Genomic DNA, 26,234 nt, shown 5'->3' on the forward strand with positions numbered 1-26,234 from the left:
GTACCAGGCCTGGATAACGCTCTCTCTTTTTTGGGGGTAAGTTCTGTAGCATCATCAGAGCTGGGCCACCCAAGTTGGCTACTAGAAACACCCTTTTCTGTCCCTCTTCCCAGCCATTCATTTGAGCTATAATGCTGAATTCAGATAAGCCTACCACGGAGTTTTTCCCTCAAAGATTGTGGGCTTTTGCATCATTTGAGCTGGAACAGCCAGACCTCTCCCATCTGAACCTCTGTAGGTTACAAATGGAGTAGAAAATGATTGTAAATATCCGGTCTTATTCAAGGCCTCTGGCTGGCTGAATTCATCATCCAGGGGGTTGTCTTCCACTGTGATCGGTGACGCTCTTATTTCCTTCCAGAGCTGAATGTTCAGCTCCTTAAGTCCTTGCTGGGCTTAGGTTGGCATAGCTACCACACACAAAGGTGTGGATTTTTCACACCCCAAGTGTCACAGCTGTGTCAGCCTACATTTTAAGTGTAGATCAGACCTTAGCTTACAGCTCCAAGCCTATTCAATGAACAGACCTCAAAGCTCTCTCTCTAACTTTTTGCAAGGTCACACTGTGCTCCCCAGCTACTGCTTTGCTTTCTTGATGTTTTGCCTCTACCTCCTTCTCTATTCTGTTGTCAGTTTCCCTGGGCTCTGCCTTCCCTCACCACACATCTACCCAAAACAATATTTAGCAAAAAGCCCCTGGATGGGTTTACATGCTCCTTTCGTCTTAGGTGGCATCTTATCCTTACAATTATGTTAATTGAAGGGTGAGTTCATTACTATCAATCTCAACCCTTTATAAAGCTGCACTGAGCTTATAACAACACCCTTTCATTAAGGCTGTACTGTGAGCACCATCGCTACTTGGGTCAAAGCGGCAATTTAACTAGGTTTGGAACTAGATGAAGGTTCTGTCTGCTTCTTCTGTGCCAAGCACCTGGATCAGTTTCAAACATGTAGGATGGGATTCTTGGGGTGAAATTCTGGTCCTACTGAGTTTTGCCATTTACTTCAATGGGTCCAGGATTTCATACCTAGTGCTCATCTATCCCTGGGCCTCCTGGTTTAATTTTGGGTAAGACTTGAGCTGCATTTTAGTAGTTATAGAAGAAAGCCTGAGACCTCTTAGACATGGCATGTCTCAGCCTCACAGCAGCAGTGCCACTTAGGATAGAATTTTATCTGTAAGGTTGGCAGCATTGTTCTGATCTGTCAACCCATAAGCAGCTGAACTGGCCTTAATCTGTTGACTGATGTGGGTGTTGCAGGGCTGATTGTACAAAAATGGACTTCCTATCTTCTTAATCTGGTAATACTCTCTCCACCATTTCATTCCTTTGTGCTGGTGGGAGCTGGGAGAATATGCTGAAAAAGTATCCCAAAAGCTTAAAATTCAGAACTGTCAAACTGTGGCCCATTATCACTGTTTTGTTCTTCTTCTGCTTTATTCCTGATTCATGTGGAGTCTGTTTTAAGCCATTAATTAGGAGTCATTTGCAGTCTGTCCATGTGCTATCAGCTGCAAGACTGGAGCAGTTGTGCACTGATTGTAGCGGACTAATGCTTTATAGACTGGTACTGTTTAAGGTGTGAATGTTACCTTAGCTTTGTTTTTTAATGTTTACATTATAAGAAAATGTACTTGCCAAATCTTAACTCTGAGTTAATGAAGATTCTTTGTTTGGGAATATCTATACATACACACAGATATATACACAAATATATACATAAACTATGATACACAGCATTAGTTCTGTATGTGTTAAATTAGTTCATTACAGGTACAGTACTTAGTTCAATGCTGCACATATACTATATTTATGACAAAATAAAATAGAAAACCACTGTTTATGAACTAGCTAGAAATCCAAGTTAGGAGAAGATTGAGTAGCTATATAATCTCAAAATAAATACTGTACATTGAGAACAGGTGGCAGTGTGGGCTTACACTAGCCCAGGGGTCGGCAACCTTTCAGAAGTGGTGGGCCGAGTCTTCATTTGTTCACTCTAATTTAAGGTTTCGCGAGCCAGTGATACATTTTAATGTTTTTAGAAGGTCTCTTTCTATAAGTCTATATTATGTAACTAAACTATTGTTGTATGTAAAGTAAATAAGGTTTTTAAAATGTTTAAGAAGCTTCATTTAAAATTAAATTAAAATGCAGAGCCCCCCAGACCGGTGGCCAGGAACCGGGCAGTGTGAGTGCCACTGAAAATCAGCTCGCGTGCCGCCTTTGGCAGGCGTGCCATAGGTTGCCTACCCCTGCACTAGCCTTTTGCTTCTGGAAACTTAAGTACAGCATTCAGGTCACAAGTAAAAATGGTACTACAAGCATACTACAAACTTTTCCACCACTCATAATCTATTTAAGAAAGTCTCAGAAATGAATAGCAGGGGTTTTACAGGTCTGAACTGCATACAGAATTGTCACAGTGAACCTTTCATGAGCACCAAATCCATTCACTAACTTTTACACATTGTAAAATATTAAATGACTGTTTCAAATGAGATTGAACTATCCAGAACAGTGAATTTTAATTTTTTTAAGTACTGTAGAAATAATTTTACAAACATTCTGAATAAATGTTGATGCATCAGACTACACAATTTCCAGATAACACTTTGTGACGTTATCTGATTAAAATATGACCATATAGATAATTGTTGCAACCACTGTTATATATTTGCAGCAAATATTGTGCAAAGGTTGTCAAGTAAGATGTCTATGAAAAGGTTATGATTATGCTATCTGTATGTGTGTATCATTTTTGTATTTAAAGTGATAAATATTGGCATTAAACCTGGATTTCAAAAGTTTGCTCCTGGGGTAACACCCACGAAGTAATCAGCCAGATATGTCATGTAAGGTATCTGCAAAAATGTTATAATTTGCCAAATACGATAATCTTGTTTATACATTTGTATCACCTTTGTATTATACGTTATAGATATGTATGTCTGTATTTCAAACTTGTGTTATGCTTCTGGGTGACACCCCCACGCAGTTTGGCATTAGCACTGCCTAGCCTGCTTGACGGCCCATTAAGGACCATCAGCTATACAACTGACCCATTGAGAGAAGACAGATACACCTTATGACTCAGCAAGGCATGCAGGGACATGCCCATGGACAGAACTCTAAGGCTTCCAAGCCATGTGCTGAGCGGCTTGTGTTTGAAACTGAGGCTGTATGGCAAAAGACTATAAAAAGCAGCTGCATCTTCTCCATTTGGTCTTCAATCTTGCTTCTTACCTCTGGAGGAACTTTGCTACAAACTGAAGCTCTGAACAATGGACTGAATGACCCATCCAAGCCGTGGATGTACTCCAGAGACTTGACTTAAGCCAGCAATTTATTCCATCACTACTATAAGCCTGAGCCAAGAACTTTGCCATTACTGTATATAATTGATTCCTTTAACCAAATTTTAACTTTCACCTTTCTTTTTATAAACCTTTAGATTTCAGTTAATAAAACTTGGCTGTAGCGTGTATTTGGGTAAGATCTGAAACATTCATTAACCTGGGAGGTAATGTGTCCAATCCTTTGGAATTGGTAGAATCTTTTCTTTTATATGATATAAAATTTACAAAAATTTTCATCATATTTGATGTGGGTACCTGGATGGAGGCCTGAGGCTGGATCACTTTAAGGGAACTGTGTTGTTTGGACTTCTGAGTAACCAGTAAGGTAATAAAGAAGGTGTTGCATGCTGGCTTGGTAAATCTAGCTATTGGAATATCCACCAGCTTTATGGGGATTGTCTGCCCCATTCTTTGCAGTTCACCCTTATTGAGTGACCATAACTCGTCCCCACTAGGGCCCTGGTCACACACTTATTACTAAGAAATCCTTTCTTCAGTTACTAAAAATCTGTCTCTCTGTTTCAACATACATTATTTCAGCATATGACTGAGCTAAAAAAAAAAAAAGCATTGGTCTCTATCTAAAAAGTGATACAAAATATATTTTACTCTTTTTTACAGAATTTTTAAAAAAGTCTCGTATTACTTTAATTAACTGCATTACTTTAATTCTTTCCATTGGGAGCTTTACACTGTCACTTTATGCCTGACTTTTCATCCATGCTATTATATGCTCATGCATAGGGAAAAAACAACAACTTGGTTATCAATTTTAAGAAAAACAGCCTATTTGCATATTCTCTTGAAAACTGCTTCATAAAATTAGTGACTAGTGTTCCTAAAGAGATGCATTATTCACGTTAGCACTATTACTCATGTAAGTGGAAAAATACAGAGTGGGGGGCTGTAAGAAGTTGTAATATAATTAAAATATAATTCCAAATGCAAAAGTAGAGTCAGAGTACCCAGGAATTTAGTAGTATAAAGCCTTTAAAATTGTTCATTATCCTTCCAGAATTACCCCTCAGAAGAATTCCCTGTCCATGACATTTTCTTAATAATCTTGCTTTTAAAAAGATGAATCTTTAGTATTTTACATTCATTTTATTCAGATGGGTTCCAGTTGGTTGCTTTATTAGTCTATAGAGTCAGATTATGTGAGGAGAATTTCTACTTCTTTTCAAATTTAAAATTCACTTTTCAAAACACTAATTTTACTTTATTTCATTTTAATAAACTGATGCTGTACAGTCTCTATTACTCACATTTGTTTAACCCTCTGTATAGTTTTTGTGCTCATGGTGCAGTAACAAGGAGGAAGTTAAATTCTCTTTAACAAGAAACATTTCAAATTCTCATTCCTGATGAAGGATACATCTACATTAGCTCTACCACCAGTAGTATCTTTACTCATGATTTGACATCTATAGTTGCTATTGTAGATTTGCAACAGGCGCCCAACATTTTGGCCAAACTGCCTGTAAAGTTATACTGGAGAGAACAGGACCTTTTTATTAATTCTATCACTATTCACATTTTAAAAAATTGTGCTATAGTTCCTCCAATTAGCTTCTGTTGATGCCAAAACATTTCATTGAGGGCTGACCACATGCCTACCCAAGGGAAAGCAAGAACCCTTTCTTACTCAGGCTACCCATTTGCCTAGCTTACTGCTTCTCCCGAGCAGCACTCCTGGATGGGGAATGGGGGCACAGTGGTGGGAAAATGAGCAAACCTTTTGGGTCCATCATACCCCTACTCACTGGCCAGAATAACTGAGCCAAGGTGTGTATGTTTGCGGGGGAAGAGGAGGTGCAGCTGGTAAATTACTATTCTTCCCTCCTCCCCTGGGAGCAAGGAGTGAGCAGGCATGACACAGAGGTGTGACTCCCAGGCACCATGCCTTCTGCAGCTATTCTTGGAGTAATGCAGCTTAAACACTGCCCCTTGCTCAGGAATATGCCTAAAGTTCCAGGCTAGCCCCACGTGGTAAGAACTCAAGCTATGTTGACACAATTTCTTCTACATACTGGAACTATATGTTTTTTGGTTTTTTTATTTTTTTTTAAACGGTAACAAATGGGCTGTGGTGAATATAATTCCATTTGCGGTTTATATCTCCTCAAAATCCTACATAAACCAATTTCCTAATACAATAATTCAAAGAAAGACATTACCTATATAGGACACACAACATTTTTACGTTTTGAGAGGAGGAGGGGAAAGTGTTCCCTCTCCAAGTACCAACATCTGCTAGTATCCCCATGTCTAGAGTAAGAAGTATCCTAGAAGATTTTTCTCATCCCTGTTGAACTATTTATTTTGAATATCAAATGATATCAAAATCAATTGTCTCCATGTTGCCATTTGCAACATGTTTTATATTCTTAGCATCACTATTAAGTACATATGTGCAATATAAACATGTATATATTTAACAAATATATATTTATGTTTAGAGGTAACACCCGCACCTCTCTTACCATTCTGTAGCACCAAGCATAACACACATACTTCCAGTTTCTTTCATTCTGTCTAATTAGTGCAGTTATTCTGACACCAAGTGTCCACACCGGTGCATTACAGTCTTCCTAGATTAGTCACAGATTACAATGACTTGGAAAACAAATATTTCAACTTGCTGCTGAAATTGGAGGTAGTGGTGGAGAACCCAGAATTTGGGGTGTATATGCCAATGGTTATCAATGATTTATCAATATTTTATTTTGAATGATTTACTATGTGGAAAAATATTGTATAGAAAAGTTTATGGGATGAGGATGCGTTTGGAAGCAAGCACCTAATGGGACCGACGTGATCTAGCCCATAGTGGTCTGCACTGCTGACAAACTTCAGAAAGCACTCACCATTCCAGATACAATGCTCAGAGGAGCTGAATGCAAGAGGCATTCATTCATTATGGTATAGAAGGGTACAGCTTGCTCAGGAAGGACAGGCAGGGAAAAAAAGGGAGGAGGTGTTTCCTTATGTATTAAAAATGTATACACTTGGACTGAGGTGGAGATGGAAATATGAGACAGACTTGTTCAAAGTCTCTAGGTAAGGATAAAAGGGGTAAAAAACAAGGGTGATGTCATGGTAGGGTCTACTACAGACCACCAAACCAGGAAGAAGTGGATGAGGCTTTTTTTAAGCAACTAACAAAATCATCCAAAGCACAGGACTTGGTGGTGTTGGGGGACTTCAACTATTCAGACATCTGTTGGGAAAATAACGCAGCAGGGCACAGATTATCTAACAAGTTCTTGGAATGTATTGGAGACAAATTTTTATTTCAGAAGGTGGAGAAAGCTACTGGGGAGAGGCTATTCTAGATTTGATTCTGACAAATAGGGAGGAACTGGATGAGAATTTGAAAGTGGAAGGCCACTTGGGTGAAACTGATCTTGAAATGGTAGAGTTCGTGATTCTAAGGAATGGTAGGAGGGAGAACAGCAAAATAAAGACAATGAATTTTAAGAAGGCAGATGTTAGGGAATTCATAGGTAAAATCCCATGGGAAGCAAGTCTAAGAGGAAAAACAACTGAAGACAGTTGGCAGTTTTTCAAAGAGACATAATTAAGGGCAAACAGCAAACTATCCCATTGCCTAGGAAAGATAAGAAGTATGGCCAGAGACCACTCTGGCGTAACCAAGAGATGTTCAATGATCTGAAAATTTAAAAAAAAGTCCTACAAAAGTGGAAAGTAGGTCAAAGGATTACAAAGGATGGATATAAACATATAACACAAGTATGTAGGGAAAAAATTAGAAAAGCGAAGGCATAAAACGAGATCAAACTAGCTAGAGACATAAAGGATAACAAGAAAACATTCTACAAATACATTAGAAGAAAAAGGAAGACCAAGGTCAGGGTAGGCCCGTTACTCAATGAGGAGGAAAAAACAATAACAGAAAATGTGGAAATGGCAGAGGTGCTTAATGACTTATTTGTTTCGGTTCTCACCAAGAAGGTTGGTGGTGATTGGACGTCTAATATAGTGAATACCTGTGAAAATGAGGTAGGATCAGAGGCTAAAATAGGGAAAGAACAAGTTAAAAATTACTTAGACAAGTTAGATGTCTTCAAGTCACCAGGGCCTGATGAAATGCATCCTAGAATACTCAAGGAGCTGACTGAGGAGATATCTGAGCCATTAACGATTATCTTTGAAAAGTCATGGAAGATGAAGAGATTCCAGAAGACTGGAAAAGGGCAAATATAGTGCCCATCTATAAAAAGGGAAATAAGGACAACCCGGGGAATTACAGACCAGTCAGCTTAAGTTCTGTACTCGGAAAGATAATGGAGCAAATAATTAAGCAATCAATTTGCAAACATCTAGAAGATAATAAGGTGATAAGTAACAATCAGCATGGATTTGCCAAGAACAAATTGTGTCAAATCAACCTAGCTTTCTTTGACAGGGTAATAAGCCTTGTGGATGGGGGGGAAGCAGTAGATGCGGTATATCTTGACTTTAGTAAAACTTTTGATACTGTCTCACATGACCTTCTCATAAATAAACTAGGGAAATGCAACCTAGACGGAGCTACTATAAGGTGGGTCCATAACTGGTTGGAAAACCATTCCCAGAGAGTAATTATTAGTGGTTCACAGGCATGCTGGAAGGGCATAATGAATGGGGTCCCGCAAGGATCCGTTCTGGGTCCGGTTCTGTTCAATATCTTTATCAATTATTTAGATAATGGCTTAGAGAGTACACTTATAAAGTTTGCGAATGATACCAAGCTGGGAGGGGTTGCAAGTGCTTTGAAGGATAGGATTACAATTCAAAATGATCTGGACAAACTGGAGAAATGGTCTGAAGTAAACAGGATGAAATTCAGTAAGGACAAATGCAAAGTACTCCACTTAGGAAGGAACAATCAGTTGCACACATACAAAATCAGAAATGACTGCGTAGGAAGGAGTAGTGTGGAAAAGGATCTGGGGGTCATAGTGGATCACAAGCTAAATATGAGTCAACAGTGTAAAACTGTTGCAAAAAAAGCAACCATCATTCTGGGATGTATTAGCAGGAGTATTGTAAGCAAGACATGAGAAATAATTCTTCCACTCTACTCTGTGCTGATTAGGCCTCATCTGGAGTACAGTAACTCCTCACTTAACATTGTAGTGATGTTCCTGAAAAATGCGACTTTAAGTGAAACTATGTTAAGCGAATCCAGTTAAACTGCCTTTACTTTCCAATACTCTTACTTCTCCTTTCCCCTAATAGTAACCCTGATATTTACCTAGAAAACTGTCAAGTCAATTTTTTGCACTGATTTTCACCCATTTTTAAATTTTTGTAATAAACACTGATAAATTCCCAGGAAATCTGCAAGAAAATAAAAACTGAAACAGGAATATAGCTCACAAGTCAAATAAAACTGAACTATAATTATAGTGAAACTTGAGCAAAAGACCACCTCCCATAGGTAGCATCTCAACATCTTAAAGTACCCTCAAGGTTTCCAGTTCAACTATGTTCTCCTATAGATTAAAAACAAAACACCTCAACTCCTCTAGGCAACTAGGTTACCTAGGATAAATTTCACTGTGTTTGAAAAACAAACAACAAAACAATGCAGGCATGGTATTTCACTTTCCAGTTACACGGGGTGGACAATATGCACGTCACTCACCAAATGCTTTCATAGGCTCTATCAATGTTAGTTTAAATGTCTGACCCTTCTCCAGTCCTTTTAATAGGTTGGCAACTTCATAATGACGACAACCCACCATATTTTTTCCATTTATAGATTCTATATGATCACCCACGCATATCACTTTGATTTGGTCGACAAGGCTGTCTTCTTTAATATGCTGTCAGATAAAAAAGCATTTATATTAGTTAGAAACAAAACTGAACCAGAGGTTCTCATGTACCATGCCTTGATAATCATTCAAAAATATTTAATCTGCATTTAATATAAAATTGCATTTAGATGTGGCACAAAACGCATTTTGAAATCTGCTTTAGAAATGAAGCTGAGCTTAAGTAGATGTTGGATTATTAAAAGATTTTTTACTATAAACATGTTTATAGTTTAGTATGTTTAAAATTACCGAACATCTCTCAGAACACCATATGTTCCCACACTTCCCGTGCACCCCACAGACACACATTATAGTATTTCCACTGAGATAACAACGAAGTTATGAAATCAGTGTTCTTAATTGGACATCTCACGGAAAACAAATCATCTAAAATTTATAAAAATGTCTTTTATAACAGAAGTTAGTATTTTTTTTAATCTTATGGTGAATGAATTATAGAGGATAGAAAATCCCAAAACATGTAAAGATGTCTAGCACTTGCATCATCAGAGCATTTTAGGGGCAGAATTTATAAATATAGGACTTATCATTCAAATTTCAATTTTTATATGAATTAAAAATATGTTGTAGTATTAGTTTTTCTACGCGTGAGTCCCATCTTTAATTCCCTTACTTCGGTGGAGAAACTATAACATAATCATACAACTTATTATCCTGAGTAGTTAGGGTGAGATAGGACTTTTATTCCAATCTTCTCCTGAAATACATACTATTTCAGTGAGAACTGAGTTTATTTTCAAGTAAATCCATTCATCCAGCTTACAAAATGACATAGGAAATAAAATATTGTTGTCTAATATTTTAACACCTATCCTAGCAGCCCGTGGTCCCAATGGGGGGCAATTCTCCTCCTACAAGGTTTCCATGGAACTGGGGGTCACTTATAAGCAGTGGTCCCATACTAAATCAGTACGGCTGCCGTCGGAGCAGTCCCAAGAATCACTTGGGCTGTGTGGTTGAAATGCCACTGAAATTTGACCCGGACGCTTGACCATACAGATGGAGTATCAGCTGGGACAAATTTCAACAAGTGGCATTGTGACCTGGCACACAGCGTCGCAACACCACTCCAATTTAGCCCAGCTGCCCCTCCATCCAGACAAAAGGGTGACTGGGCCAAAGGGTGTTGAGACCCGGTGCACAAGGAGTCTGTCCCAGTGAAGTACAGGAGGATTTGCTGAGAACTCAGCTCATGCATTGTGTAGGTGGAGAGGGGAGACTCCCCAGCCGAGGCAGACTCGAGGTCCCTGCTAGGGTGGGAAGGAAGGGGGACAAACAGGAACCAGAATGGGGTCCCTGCCAGGGAGGACAGGGACTGAAATTTCTCCCCACAAAAATATCTGAACTGGAGCAACTGCTAGGAGCATAACTGTCTCAAAAGCCTGCTTCCAGTGTGTGTGCCTGTGTCTGAGCAAGACAAAGGGAAGCCTGGTAGTATATGGTGTTCTGTTAGACATGTGGCAATTTTAAACATCCAACAGAGTTTAACTCTGATAGCACAAATCATTTTAAAGTCTAGATTAAAGCCTCTGAGAAGACTCAGTTGGGAGGGCAGGGGGGAAGAGGAAGGCATGTTATACACACAATGAATCAGGCCCAAAATGCTGCAACACATTCCTGTTATAAAGTGCAAGGTGTATCTAGCAAAAGCAGTGAAATCTCATTACATTCAATCCCCACTTAGTTTCTTTACTTAAGCAGATGTTCTTATTATCAGGATCCAAATTAAGTGGTGTTGACTGGAAACATGTATGTGGTACTTCAGACTACCTTTTGTATTCCAGGCTAATTATAATAACTTTTGGGTGGACTGTTAAAAGAAAGCAGGGCTATGCTAGACACTGCCACTGAGATTCAATGTTTAATTTTCAAATGGTTTACAGTCCATTTTAAAGGGTATGTCGTGCATTTTCAATGCAGTGCACAGAGAATTAATTACACTGTTCCAGTTTTAAATAATCAGATTTGCACACCTATAACTTCGTACATCATACTATAATGATGTGCTCTTAAGCATCTACAAAAATGTCCTTTTCCCCAAATAATAACTCATGGATGATTAGTTTCACTCCAAAATATATCTTCCCATTTAGCTATAAATCCCTAAAAATAGGATTTTATAATAGAATTGGTGACAGACTGTTGAATACAGCTTTGCAAAAGTGACATGATAATACTGAATTGAAATGAATGCTTTTATTATAAAGCAGAACATTAGATCTTAAAACAAAAGCACCACTGTTTTCAACTTCGTCCATAAAATCTGACCATGCTGTCAACTGCTTTAGAAACTTACCCTTTTAAACACAGAACAGTAAGTAGTTACAAGCAGGAAGTGATTATAACTATCAACAGATTACCTAATACAACAGGGATTGTTATTATTGTACTGATTAGATGACATGGTATTAAAAACACTGGCAGCCACAGGAGTTTTATCTATACTAGGCGCCCCACTGTTGTTGCCACAGGTAGAGCAGAAGAGGTGCTAGCAACAGTGGAAAATATTTGTCAAAAACTCCAAGGACAGAGACAGTCTAAAAGAAAGATGAGATACAGCTGAGGCCCAAAATAGTTTTATTACTATTTTTAAATGAGTTAAATGTTTTTATTATTTATTTTGCTTATGCTTGTGGGCTTCACAGTGGAAGAGGATGTTTAGAAAAGTTTTAAATAAGGAGAATTGGGGATGGGTGCATAGGAGATTGAGAGGGCCTTCCATACGCATGGAGTAACAAGGTAAGATGATGATAAGAGTGACAGAAGGACCTATGAAAGAACAAAGGGCGATACTGTACAAAATGAGATTAGTTTTCTGGGCTGGAGTGGGGTTTTGAAGGTGATGTTAAATTTAAGCATGAGGTCCTAGTGGGTGATCGGGAGCCAGTCTGACAACTCTAGTCTTAATATTTATGAATCTATTAATTCTGTTTATGTCCCAGTTCCTCCAGTGTGACAGTTCCAGACAGCGAATGTATTTGAATGTACAGGCCAGATGCTGAACATGCTATTTTAGAAAAAGCTTCCTTTATTTCTACCACTAAATTTATCCCTAATCTAAGTGGCTTTCAGATTACTTTTCTCTTCCCCTTGGGCTCTCTGTCCCTGTCTTATCATGCCAACCACTCTTAATAAATAAAAATAACTAGGGCTGTCGGTTAATTGCAGTTAACTCACACAATTAACTCAAAAAAATTAATCACGATTAATCGCAGTTTTAATTGCGCTGTTAGACAATAGAATACCAATTGAAATTTATTAAATATTTTGGATGTTCTTCTACATTTTCATATATACTGTATTCAGTGTTGCAATTGAAATCAAAGTGTATATTATTTTTATTACAAATATTTGCACTGTAAAATGACAAAAAATAGTATTTTTCAATTCACCTCATAAAAGTACTGTAGTGCAATCTCTTTGTTATGAAAGTGTAACTTACACATGTAGATTTGTTTTTGTTATATAACTGCACTCAAAAATGACAGGTTTCAGAGTAACAGCCGTGTTAGTCTGTATTCGCAAAAAGAAAAGGAGTACTTGTGGCACCTTAGAGACTAACCAATTTATTTGAGCATAAGCTTTCGTGAGCTACAGCTCTTATGCTCAAATAAATTGGTTAGTCTCTAAGGTGCCACAAGTACTCCTTTTCTTTTTGCACTCAAAAACAAAACAACGTAAAACTTCAGAGTCTACAAGTACACTCAGTCCTACTTCTTGGTCAGCCAATCATTAAGACAAACAAGCTTGTTTACATTTACAGGAGATAATGCTGCCCTCTTCTTATTTACAATGTCACCAGAAAATGAGAACAGGCATTTGCATGGCACTTTTGTAGTTGGCATTGCAAGGTATTTACGTGACAGATGTGCTAAACATTTGTATGCCCCTTCATGCTTCGGCCACCATTCCAGAGGACATGCTTCCATGCTGATGATGCTTGTTAAAAAAAATGTGTTAATTAAATTTGTGACTGAACTCCTTGAGGGAGAATTGTATGTCCCCTGATCTATTTTATCCACATTCTGCCATATATTTCAAGTTATAGAAGTCTCGGATGATGACCCAGCACGTTATTCATTTTAAGAACACTTTCACTGCAGACTTCACAAAATGCAAAGAAGGTACCAATGCGAGATTTCTAAAGATAGATACAGCCCAAGGTTTAAGAATCTGAAGTGCCTTCCAAAATCTGAGATGGATAAGGTGTGGAGCATGCTTTCAGAAGTAAGGACCAACACTCCAATGTGGAAACTACAGAACCCGAACCACCAAAAAAGAAAATCAACCTTTTACTGATGGCATCCGACTCAGATAATGAAAAAGAACATGCATCGGTCCACACTGCTTTGGATGGTTATAGAGCAGAACCCATCATCAGCATGGACACAGGTCCCCTGGAATGGTGGTTGAATCATGAAGAGATATACGAATCTTTAGCACCTCTGGCTCGTAAATATCTTGTGACACTGGCTACAACAGTGCCATGAGAATGCATGTTCTCACTTTCAGATGACATTGTAAACAAGAAACGGGTAAGCATTATCTCCTGCAAATGTAAACAAACTTGTTTGTCTGAGCAATTGGCTGAACAAGAAGTAGGACTGAGTGGACTTGCAGACTCTGAAATTTTACAAAAATTATTAGGGGTATGGAATAGCTTCCATATGAGGACAGATTAATAAAACTGGGCCTTTTCAGCTTAGAAAAGAGACGACTAAGGGGGGATATGATAGAGGTCTATAAAATCATGACTGGTGTGGAGAAAGTAAATATGGAAGTGTTATTTACTCCTTCTCATAACACAAGAACTGGAGGTCAACAAATTAAATTAATAGGCAGCAGATTGAAAACAAACTAAAGGAAGTATTTCTTCACACAACACATAGTCAACCTGTGGAACTCTTTGCCAGAGGCTGTTGTGAAGGCCAAGACTATAACAGGGTTTAAAAAAGAACTAGATAAATTCATGGAGGATAGGTCCATCAATGACTATTAGCCAGGATGGACAGGGATGGTGTCCCTAGCCTCTGTTTGGCAAAAGTTGGGAATAGAAGACAGAGAATGTATCACTTGATGATTACCTGTTCTGTTCATTCCCTCTGGGGCACCTGGCATTGGTCACTGTTGGAAGACAGGATACTGGGCTAGATGGAACTTTGTTCTGACCTAGTATGGCTGTTCTTATGTTCATAATTCTACATTTATAAGTTCAACTTTCATGATAAAGAGATTGTACTACAGCACTTGTATTAGGTGAATTGAAAAATACTATTTCTTTTGTTTTTTTACAGTGCAAATACTTGTAATCAAACATAAATATAAAGTGAGCACTGTACACTTTGTATTGTGTTGTAATTGAAATCAATATATTTGAAAATATAGAAAATATCAAAAATATTTAAATAAATGGTATTCTATTATTAATAGTGAGATTAATCATGATTCATTTTTTTATTCGCTTAACAGCCCTAAAAATAACTTTTCAGAAGTGTATTGAAACCCAGGACAGAGTTTCCTTGGGCTTATAGTGTTGCAAGCACTGCTCATATTCTTCCAGTACCAGAGGATCCTCTCCACCTAAAACCAGGTCCCAGAGTAGGCCAGTATACAACAGTTTGGTGAGACTGCACTTTTCTATGGTGACTGCTATCTTTAGTTCCAGAATATAAACTGTGATTTTGTTTATATAAGTATCTAGCTGTCAAGGCTGCAAAGGAAACCTTCCAAATGTGAGATGAAGGAAAATGATACAGTAGTGTCTGCCTGAGTCTGCAGACAGCCTGAAACAATAGCTCTGTCCAGTGAAAATTGCTTCCATTCAGCTCAATAGGGTGTTAAACTCTGAAGTGTAATCAGCTTTTGACATTTTAAATGTCAGGATTGTTAGCCATTTTGGTGCTTTTCAAGGAACAAGAGAAAGCTGAGGTGTAAGGTGTGGTCTACATACAGTTTTTGTTCCAGTATAACTATGTCAGTCAGGGATGTGATTTTTACTGATATACTTATACCTGTACAATCCCTAGCATGCAGAAATAAGCTATACTGAGGACTGGTCTATATTCCAGACCTATATCGATATAACTACATCACTCAGGGGTGTGAAAAATCCGCACCGCTGAGCAACACATTTATACCGATTTAACACCACCACCCCGCCCCTCCCCATGTAGATAGTGCTATGCCGAAAGAAGAGCTTCTCCCACTGACATAGCTACCACTTCTGAGAGATGTGAATTAACTACACCAACAGGACAGCTCTCTCCTGTCAGTGTAGAGCATCTTCATTAAAGCACTACAGCAGTGCAGCTGCACCGATGCAGTGTTTGAAGTATAGACGCACCCTGATATAAGCACATTCATTCCAGCATAACTGCACTCAACTAAGGGGGTTGTGCTGCTTTAACTATACTGGTACAGTTAAAGTGGTACAGCTTTTGCATGTAGACAAGGTGTTGGTGTATTATGAAGATCTACACAATCTACTGTGAATGGCAGCTCATTTTTATGACATGAGCAAGCAGGATTTAGAGAGTTGATGGAGCATGGGAAAATACTATCACTTATTTTTTTCCCAATCTGCCCCCAGCCTGCAGTAATCCCTGTGATTGGCACTTCTCTCTCCACATGCTACCAGCTAAGCAGAGACGGGAGAATCATTCCCAGGAGTGCTTTAAGAGAGGAACTTTAAAACATCCTCAAGACATTTTTAGAAAAAAAAAATTAATCAATGCACATCCAAAAAAAGGGAACTGGAGGTGTTAGGACTTTTAAGCATCGAAGTGTTGATACAGTACTAGGAAATTCAAAGTTTTGTTGAGAATTCAGTGTTCATATTCCTAAATTCAGGGCGTTTTACAAAATTCATTGTAGGCTCTGAACCGAACAACCAGTGATCAAAACAGCTGATCAAAAAAATCTCTCTCTAGACAATCTTCCACTCTTCACCCTTCCCAGCTGCACTCCAATTAACTTTGCTAATGCATGTAAAATAAATGCAGAGGCAGAATAAAGAGGGACAGTGCAATGAAGCCTATTTTCATTCAGTGGAAGGGCACTATATGTGCAATGAACAGGCTTCAAGAGTGACAGAAATTTAGGATAACTTCATTGTCACGAGTGAGCAGTTGCCCTGTCATCACCTTCTCAAGAACTTAAGAAAGTAATGAAAAGGTTAGAAATAGAGCAATATCCAAAAAACTAAGGGCTCTCTCAACACAGGATTGACTGCTGCTTTTCTTTAATTGTGATGAATGTTCAGCCGTAAAAGGGCTCCAGTTCTAGAGGATTACTAAAAACAATAAAACTTAGAGCATTAGATATAAAAGATTCTGTTAAAATTTACCTTTATGAAGGCATAGCCCGTTCCATTGTCTGTAATGGTGAGCCCGAGAGAATCCTCAGATTTAAGAACATCCACTTCTTTTTTTGATCCCTTTATGTGGGCAAATATGAAATCTTCAAGACCAATCTGCCCTCCTAAGAGGTTGTCCATATCAATTTTGTGCGTATTCAAAGTGCAAAATATGATCTACACAGAAGGCAAAACAAATCAATTACATTTGAGTTTTAAAATATTTCATCAGTCATGGCAAGCTCCATTATGATAGGAAAATAAATAGTGGAAAGAATTCTGTTTCCCTGAATTTGAATTACCCATGAGTTTGGAGCAAAAAATCCTTTGTGGTCATAAGTGATGACCCCCATTTTCTGTCCAACCGTCAGTACTTATTCCCATCCACTCATATGACAAGAAGAGTACTAAATAGCCCAAATTCTACAGAGAAGAGATATCAGGGTGCAGGGGAGAGGGTACATGTTATCCAGTTCCTTAGCTCATAGATGTGCGACCGAGACACGAGTTGGTACCAACTGGTAGAGGGCACGGGGGTTGCACAGGGTCTTATAGGGATTTCCTGGGACAGATATGCGCATAATAGTTCATCAAAGAGTGACATGTAAGGTCTCTACAAAGACACAGTAGCTCACTTTTCATCATAATCATTGAAAAATTTATGTACAGAGAATATTTAAGTTATGTATCTATACTGAAAATTACTTCCTTAAGGTCTTGGAGTTAAGGCAGGTCACCAGGAGATGACATGTCTCTGACAGGTCCCTTTCAGGGAGCAGGTAACAGACACTTATCGCCCTATCTATCCATTTGTGTATTATCTGCCTCACAATGGAGGCCTATTTGCATACTAAACCAGGTGCCAGTTGAAAGGTTGCAAAATCTACAACAGAAAATCTAAAGGAAGAAACAAAGCAGCAGAGGGGTATCCTGTTTATGAATGAAGACAAAGGATAGGACTTGTATATCTTGGGAGGCAAAAGAACACATTGGGTCCTTCACCTAGGAGATGAGCTGACAGCATGCCTGTTTCATGAAAGGGGGTATCACAGCAAAGCCTCACTGTAAAATACTATGAGGACTTTGGTTGAGCCATACTCTACAAGACCTAAGAGTATCTAATTAATTAAAACTAGGTTCTTGAATGTGTGTTATGATTTTATTTTATATATAACCATGTGTTTGCAATACTTCTAACTTGCTATTACTTGAATCTCTACACTCTGTTACATAAACTTATGCTTGATTTCAGTGTAAACATATCTAAGTGCTGTGTGTTGAGCAGAGAGGTGACCTAAAGGTTTGACTGGTAAACTGGGCTGGGCTGTTTCTTTGAAAGCAGCAAATCTGTGAATACTGCAGGTATCTAATGGATCACGGGCTGGATGTTCCAGGTTGATGCGTGGATGGCTGGAGTGTGCCTATCTCTAACCTGCCGAGAGGCAGTAGGGCCTGCAAGACCTGGAGAGGAGTGCTTGTGTTGCAGATAGCTGGGGGAGTTGGACAGCTGATCCCCGGCAGGTAAAACATCACAACCTACCTTTCCTCTCCCTAATCTCTGTTAAGAAGCTAACCTCCATGTGGCCCAGAGGCACGACCGAGGTGAATGAATCTGGGGAGATCATCAGCACCTTGAAGTGGTTTCCTGAGCATGTGTCTTGCTCATTTCGCACTCTGTTTCCACCAATAATCAACCCAGCTCCCGTGTCAAAGCTTATACCAACCAGGAGAGAAAAGAGTCCAAATTGCAGGCCGCAGCAGTAAGATTCCCAAACTGTTCACTTCCTAGAAGAAGTTTTCTGTTCAGGACATTGTGGATGCTGTGTTGGTGAATTCCCTACACGCCCTATTTTTTATATTTAGCATCCTTCTACATAACTACAGCACAAAATTTCAAAAAATGTGCTATGCCCCACTCAGACAATTTCAGAATATAGCTTTTGCCAGCAGAACTCTCAATACCTCCCTGTCCACTTCACCTCCCACAGGTCTTTTTGTATATCACGGTGGTCTGTGGGGGTAGTGCGAATGGTGGGAGTATTTATGGTGCTCCCCAATGAAACTGTAGACAGAAGAAACTCCATGTCCAATCAGGGTAACTCTAGAGGGAACCACTGGCTTAAAATCATTACCTCTCATTCCCTAGCGCAATCTGAATATCAGCTTCCAATAGCATACTTCAAAGTAGAAAAGTGGATAGAAAATCATAATTCATTGTCTTTTGCTAATTGCTGATATTAATACATATTTTTGTTTGCATAGTGATATAAGCATGCGGGAATTTGCAGACCCACTCCCACTGAGGCAAACAGAGGTTGCACACCTCAGTGGGAGAATGAACTGAACAGCACTAAATAACTAGGAAAGATTTTTCTGCAATACCATTACATTAAATCGTAAACAAGTCTTTTGTCAGAATTATGGTAGGGTTTTTTGGGGTGGTGTGGAGGGTTGTTGTTTCTCCAGAAACTTGTCCAGCAGAGAAGCTGAACTTTAGCTTTCTTCTCAAACAAAAAGAGATACTTGTTCAATAAAACATTTCTGGGACAATCTTTTTGCTGTGAGAAGCAACATTAAGGGCCTTGAATTAGGTTTCATTTTGTACTATTACAACATCAAGACATTTTCAAAACATCCATAACAGTAGACTGTTAACAACAAGCAGCCTGCAAAATAGTATACATAATGTAGCTAAGTTTCTTCATGGAAAGAAGAATGCACATTTATTCATAGCATGCATTGATTAAATAGAGTCAGTCATTGAAACATGCAAAAAGAAAAGGAGTACTTGTGGCACCTTAGAGACTAACCAATTTATTTGAGCACAAGCTTTTGTGAACTACAGCTCACTTCATCAGATGTAGCTCACAAAAGCTTATGCTCAAATAAATTGGTTAGTCTCTAAGGTGCCACAAGTACTCCTTTTCTTTTTGCAAATACAGACTAACACGGCTGTTACTCTGAAACCTGTCATTGAAATATGCCACAGTTTACAGCGAACAGCAGTCTTTGCCTGAGAGGATGTGGTTCAAAGAAACTGCTAAACCCTTTGGACATTTAATTTTTTTTTAAATGCTAACTGCCAGTGTAACTCTTTAACTGACAGCCTATTCAAGAAAAACCTTTGATCTCCCTGTCCCAGGGTGGTCCCCTAAAGTCCTCTTTCACCTTAAGTGTAGACCACACCCACTCTAGTTCTCCTTCATCCCCACCATGTGTCCTTATACTGTTCCAGCAGGCTACCCCCTCTGGAGGAAGGGAGCAATGCTAGCAGCAGCCAGTTCTGCCTTCCTTCAGTCTCTCAGCTCCCTTCTCCTCCAGGGCTTCCTTCCTCTCCATTTATTTGCTCTCTGCTGCTGGGGTTGCCTCCCCCTCTAATTAGCCCTTCAATTGTAGCACCACTTGTTAATTGATCCTCTAATTAAGTCCCAATTAATCTATAGTGGTGGGGAATTTGAGTAACAGTAGGGTACTGACTTAGCTCCTGACTCAGCACCCTTATTACACTCCCATCAACTTTGAAGTGCCTGGAAAAATTCTGATAGCAGCCCTTTGGGTTGGCCTGGTTTTGATTTCACTTATACCAGTGTAAATCAGAAATAACTCCAGTGAAATCAGACAAATTAAATTGTGAGGACAGAAGCAGGTGCCTAACCTGTTACTCAGCACTGAGGTTGTGCATGAGTTCAGATCAACTCATAAAAAATGGAAGGTACATACCGCCCGGCTGCAGAAAGAATTTAATTACTGAGAGTCCCAGACTTTAAAAAAGCCTGTGCAACATCTGGTATGAGTCCTCTGTCTTCACATCTTAAGAATGTATTTCCTAATTTTAAATCAGTTTAGGAGGTAGAGATAAGGCTCGTTAACCACTGAACAGGCATTATAAGAGTGGGAGAAACAAAAGACGGTCTTAGAATTGCCTTGCTGGCAATGGTAGCAAGAATAGCCTTGAAAGCATTCTCGAAAACACACCCATAGGAAGGCATTTTTAATGTATTTATAAATTAAGAAAGCACCCAGAAAGCTTAGCGCACTGCTTGTCTGAGGGTATGTCTACACACAGCAGCAAGGTTGTAGCGCTGCATTTGTGCTGCTGTGGTGCCTTCAGTGTAGATTGAGGGGGCTCCCATCAGTGTAGGTAATCCACCTCCCCAAGAGGTGCTAGCTAGGTTGACAGAAGAATTCTTCCGTCAACCTAACACTTTCTAGACAGGGAGTTAGCTGTCTCTCTCAGAGGTGTGGATTTTTCATACTCCTGAGAGATGTGTCTATGCTAATATAAGTTCTGAGTGCAGACCAGCCCTTAGTTTGAACAAAAATGAATTGGATCTTAACATGCTGTTTTACTCTGAAAACTGCCTTTATAAAAATGGCACTGTCCTACCCAGCAGACATGTTGTCTTTGTGTACTAGAGTCTGATCTGCTTGCAGAAAAAGGGGGGAGGAGTGGCTGCTTTTACCCCATAAGTGCTGCAGAATCCTCACAGTTTAGAATAAACAAACTGCAGTCTATTCTATCCTATGCACATCATTCATTGATTTTTTTATTTATAACCTAAGCACCTCTCCACAGCTCTAGAAACTTTTATATCATAAGGAACTGGTTTAAAGCCACCAACTCATTTCACATAGTCCAAACAACCATTACATTCTAATGTCTTATTTTAGCAGCCAGTCAGAAAATCGCACATCAGCTGGCCACTGAGTGTTACAGATTCATCCAACCACTTCCGTTTTATTCTATTAGGTAACTAAAATGTTCTTTGGTTAATTATCACTCCACCATCATCACCAACATTTTACTTTCACACAGTCATTCTTTTTAAGCCATCAGCATCAAATATGCTATTTCCTGAGGGAGCCGAATTCAAAATGCCTTTACAATGATTTATGGTAAGTTCCAAGCTTTGTATCACGATTTAGATCATAACTCAATCAGTTTAATTGTGATTTAATGCTCTTCCATTATGAAACAGAACAAATGTTATTTCATCAATTTTTTGCTTCTAAGAAAAATATAGTGCCCTTGCTTTGACCTTGTCAAACATGAACACTCATCTAGTAATTTGTTTCACACCTCTGAACAGATAAAATTGGCAACAGAGCAGAAATGTGATATTTAGAAACACGATCCAGAGTTTCTTTATTTAGCCTTCATCTGGGTGGCATTCTCACTGCAGCCTACAAGACTGCAGAACTTTCTACAAATGCGTCAGTTCTATACTAGCCTGAAAGCGCATCAGCCAGTCAAAAAATAAAAACTGAATCACCCTGTATGCTCTCTCCTTTCTTAGTGAACAAATGCTTCTATTCAGGACAACTAAATAGACAAAGTAACATATTAAAGATACATCTACACGACATATTATACTATTACAGAATCTACAAGTTAAAAGTATACTTATATTTGTTACATCTTGGAGGACTGCCAATGCAGAAGTTAAAGGCTTCATTACCACTGTTTTAAGTTAATACAGCATTAGTCAATCATATGCATGTAAATGGCAATTTCAAGTTCTGAAAACTACTTTCAAAGCCCTGCAGGAAAGAAAACAATTTTCCAAAAATTCAAAGCAGAAGAAATAAAAACAACGTCATTAGCATTTAATCATGTTCATGAAACAATTATTTAGATTCTAACTGTATTTCCGCCCACCCATCACAAAGGATGTACAAAACTTTCTTATGTTAAACATGGCCTGAAATCCTATTAATTGGTCAGGAACATCTCCTTGAAGCAACTGGACAAATACATGGGTGAATCCCTTATCAACTTAAGCTAAACTGAAATAAGCAACTTTCAAACTGAAATAAGAGATTCTACACAGAGTTTTAGAGCAGTTTGCCCAAGACTGTTTTAAACCAATTTACATTAAATTCGTGCAAATTTCTTATATGGACAAGCCCTTATTTTTGTCACTAGCACAAGCGGATATAACTCAATAAATTTTTATACAGCTGTGTTTCAAAGTTTAACCACAACTTTTGCTAAGACCTGCAAACTTTGGTTACTTAGCAAGATAAGGGACTGACTCATTGTTTACAGTACAATAACCTATCATTTATCAATTATTGTTTCCCAAGAAAGAGAATTACTGTGCTGGGATGGACTCCACCTATTGAATACTGTAAGAGCAACTGTGGACATTGTCTGGCTAATCTGATAAGGAGAGTTTTAAACAAGGTCTTGGGGGGGGTGGTGACAAAAATCCGGCCCATGAGCATCTAGGCTTGAATAATGAAGACAAGGGAAAAGGGCTAAATTCTGGAGAAGGGACTAGAAACCATAACTGCAGTAAAGGCGCAAGAAGAAAAACAACAGGGGAAGTCTGCAAAATATCTTTGATGCCTGTATACCTATGCAAGGAGTATGGGGAACAAGCAGGATGAAGTGGAAGTCATGATATATGAAGAAAATTATGACTTAACTGGTGTTACAGAGACTCGGTAGGACAATTCCCATGATTGGAGGACCAACAGTGAGGGATATGGCTTGTTCCAGAAGGATAGGCATGGGAATAAAGGAGAAGGCATTGCGCTGTATGTCAAGAATGTATACACTTGCTTTAAGGTCCTAGAGGAAGTGAGCGGAAGACCTACTGAGAGTATCTGGGTGAGGATAAAAAGGGAAAGGAATAGTAGTGATATTATGGTGGGCGTTTACTATAGATCACCAAATCAAGAAGAGGAAGTAGATGACATTCGTCAAGCAGGTAACATGAGCTAGTATTAATGGGAGATTTTAAACTTCCCTCATATTTGTTGGAAGACTAATACATAATATGTCCTGCAAGTTTCTAGCATGTGTAGGGGACATTCTGATTCAGAAAGTTGAGGAACCAACTAGGGTGTCGTCCATTTTGTATCTTGTTTTGATCAAAAGGGATGAATTAGTTGCAAATGCAAAGGTGGTCAGAAACTTGGGAGGAAGTGATCATAATCTGATAGAATTCAAGATCCTAAGAAAGATTTGAGAACAGCAAAACACTGGACTTCAAAAAGGCAGATTTCAACCATCTCAGAAAAATAGTAGGCATGGACCCATGAAGAGACCAATTAGGAAGAAAAGGAGTTCAAGGGGGCTGGCAGTTCCTAAAAGATGTAATACTAGAGATCCAACATCAAGCTATTCTGATGCAGAGGAAAGATAAGAAGAGCCCCAGGAGACCAGTGTGGTGACACAAGGAGCTTTTTAGCTATCTAAAAACTAAAAAGGATACATACAGGAATTGGGGCATGTGACCAAAGAAATATACATAGGAATAGCATAAGTGTGTAGGGACAAAATCAGGAAAGCCAAGGCAAAGAATGAGTTACAACTGGCAAGAAACAACAAGAAGGGTTCTACAAATACGTCAGCAACAAAAAAAGATCAGGGATGGTGTGGTCTGCTGCTCAATGGAAAAAGTAAGCAAGATGCTAAGAAGGTGGAGCTGCTCAGTGCCTACTATGCTTCAAGAAAAGGAGTACTTGTGGCACCTTAGAGACTAACCAATTTATCTGAGCATAAGCTTTCGTGAGCTACAGCTCACTTCATCGTATGCATACGTATGCATCCGATGAAGTGAGCTGTAGCTCACGAAAGCTTATGCTCAGATAAATTGGTTAGTCTCTAAGGTGCCACAAGTACTCCTTTTCTTTTTGCGAATACAGACTAATACGGCTGTTACTCTGAAACCTGTTACTTTGCTTCAGTCTTCAAACAAAAAATAACATGTGACTGGATGACTAGCAAAGTTATCATCAACAATAAAGGGGAAGCAATGAAGAACAGGATAAGTAAAGAACACATCAGAGATCTTCTGACTAATATGAACGAATTCAAGGGAGCAGGGCCTGATGCTATTCATGTAAGGGTGATGAAGGAATTAGCTGAAGAAATCTCAGAGCCACTGGCAATAATATTTGCAAACTCATGGATGACAGGACTGGTCCCAGAAGACTGGAGAAGGGCTAACACAGTGCCCATCTTTTAAAAAGGTAAAAGGAGAAGCCAGGGAACTATTGACCAGTCAGCCTGACCTTGGTACCAAGGAAGCTACTAGAGCAATGTATATACTTAAAACATTCAATTTGCAAAGAGTTGGAGGATGAAAGGGTGATCACTAGCAGCCAGCATGGATTTACTAAGAACAAATCATGTCAAACGAGCTTGATTTCCTTCTTTGACAAGGTAACTAGTTTGGTGGATGGGGGAATACAGTGGACATAATATACTTGACTTTAGCAAGACTTTTGACACAGTCCCACATGACATTCTCATAAGTAAGCTGGAGAAATTCAGGCTCGGTAGAACTACAATTAAGTGGATACATAATTGGTTAAACAACCGCAAACAAACTACTAATGGAATTATGTCAGGCTGGAAGGAGGTCTCAAGTGGGGTTTCACAGGGATGTGTTCTGGGTCCAGTGTTATTTAACATCTTTATTAATGATCTGGATGTAGGAATAGAAAGCATACTGATTAAATTTGCAGAGACACAATGCTGGCGGGTGGAGGGGAGAGAATTGCAAACACTTTAGAGGATAGAGCTAAAATTAAAAGGGATCTTGCTAAATTGGAGAACTGGGCTATAGATAACAAAATGAAATTCCACGAAGATAAATGTAAGGTGCTACATTTAGGGAAGAAAAATCAGATGCACAAATACAGAATGGGGGATAACTGGCTTGGCAGCAGCACAGCTGAGAAGGATCTGGGAATTGTGGTGGATCACAACCTCAACACAAGTCAACATTGCAATGCTGTTGCAAAAAAAGCAAATACAATTTTGGGTTGTATTAACAGAGGCATAGCATGCAAGTCACAGGAGGTGATAGTACCACTTCTACTCAGCACTGGCTAGGCCTCTACTGGAGTCCAATTTTGGTCACCGCTGTATAGAACTGGTCAGTTCATAACTCTGGTGTTCATAACTCTGAGGTTCTACTGTACTACACTTAGAAAGGAAAAAAAATCAAAGGCACAGATACAACATGGGGAAAAACTTGATAGGGAGTAGTACTGCTGAAAAGGATGTGGGGCTTTAGTAAATCACAAACTGAAAATGAGCCAACAACACGATGCAGCTGTCAAAAAGGTTAATAGCTTTCTGGGGTGTATTTACAGGAGTGTTGTACTGTATGTAAGAGACAGAAGGTAAATTGCTCCACTGTAGTTGGCACTGTGAGGCCTCAGCTGGACTACTGTGTCCATTTCTGGGCACCATACTTTGGCAAAGATGTGGATAAATTGGAGACAGTGCAGAGAAGAGCAACAAAAATGAAAAAGGTTTTGAAAACCTGACCTATGAGGAAAAGTTAAAAAAAAAACACTGGGCATGGTTAGTCTTGAGAAAAGATGACCAAGTGGGGGGACCTAACAACAGTCTTATGTTAAGAGTTGTTATAAAGAGGATGGTTATCAATTGTTCTCCATGTCCACTGCAGGTAAGACAAGGAATAATGGGTATAATCTGCAGCAAGGGAGATTTAGGTTAGAAAGACCAAACTAGAAGGATAGTTAAATATTGGAATAGATTTCCAAGGGAGGCTGTGGAATCCCCATCATTGGATTACACTGGATTGGAGAACAAGTTAAACAAACACCTGTCAGGAGAGGTCTAACTAGGTATATTTAGTCCTGCCTCAGTGCAAGGAAATGGACAAGATGACCTCCAGCA

At 39.0% G+C, this 26,234-nt stretch overlaps 1 protein-coding gene across 3 annotated transcripts in view; it reads right to left on the reverse strand.

Moving 5' to 3' along the window:
* The window catches only part of GIPC2 (GIPC PDZ domain containing family member 2), a 46,299-nt gene that overhangs the window by 17,597 nt on the left and 2,468 nt on the right, over positions 1 to 26,234 (reverse strand). For all 3 annotated transcript variants that reach the window (XM_073357267.1, XM_073357265.1, XM_073357266.1), the window contains exons 2-3: positions 16,559 to 16,744; positions 9,018 to 9,198 (exon numbers count right to left, since the gene is read on the reverse strand). In XM_073357267.1, coding sequence (XP_073213368.1) covers positions 9,018 to 9,198; positions 16,559 to 16,744 — 367 coding nt within the window. The remainder of the gene's footprint in view (positions 1 to 9,017; positions 9,199 to 16,558; positions 16,745 to 26,234) is intronic.

Source organism: Lepidochelys kempii, chromosome 8 (assembly GCF_965140265.1).
Source record: "Lepidochelys kempii isolate rLepKem1 chromosome 8, rLepKem1.hap2, whole genome shotgun sequence".
Taxonomy (NCBI): domain Eukaryota; kingdom Metazoa; phylum Chordata; order Testudines; family Cheloniidae; genus Lepidochelys; species Lepidochelys kempii.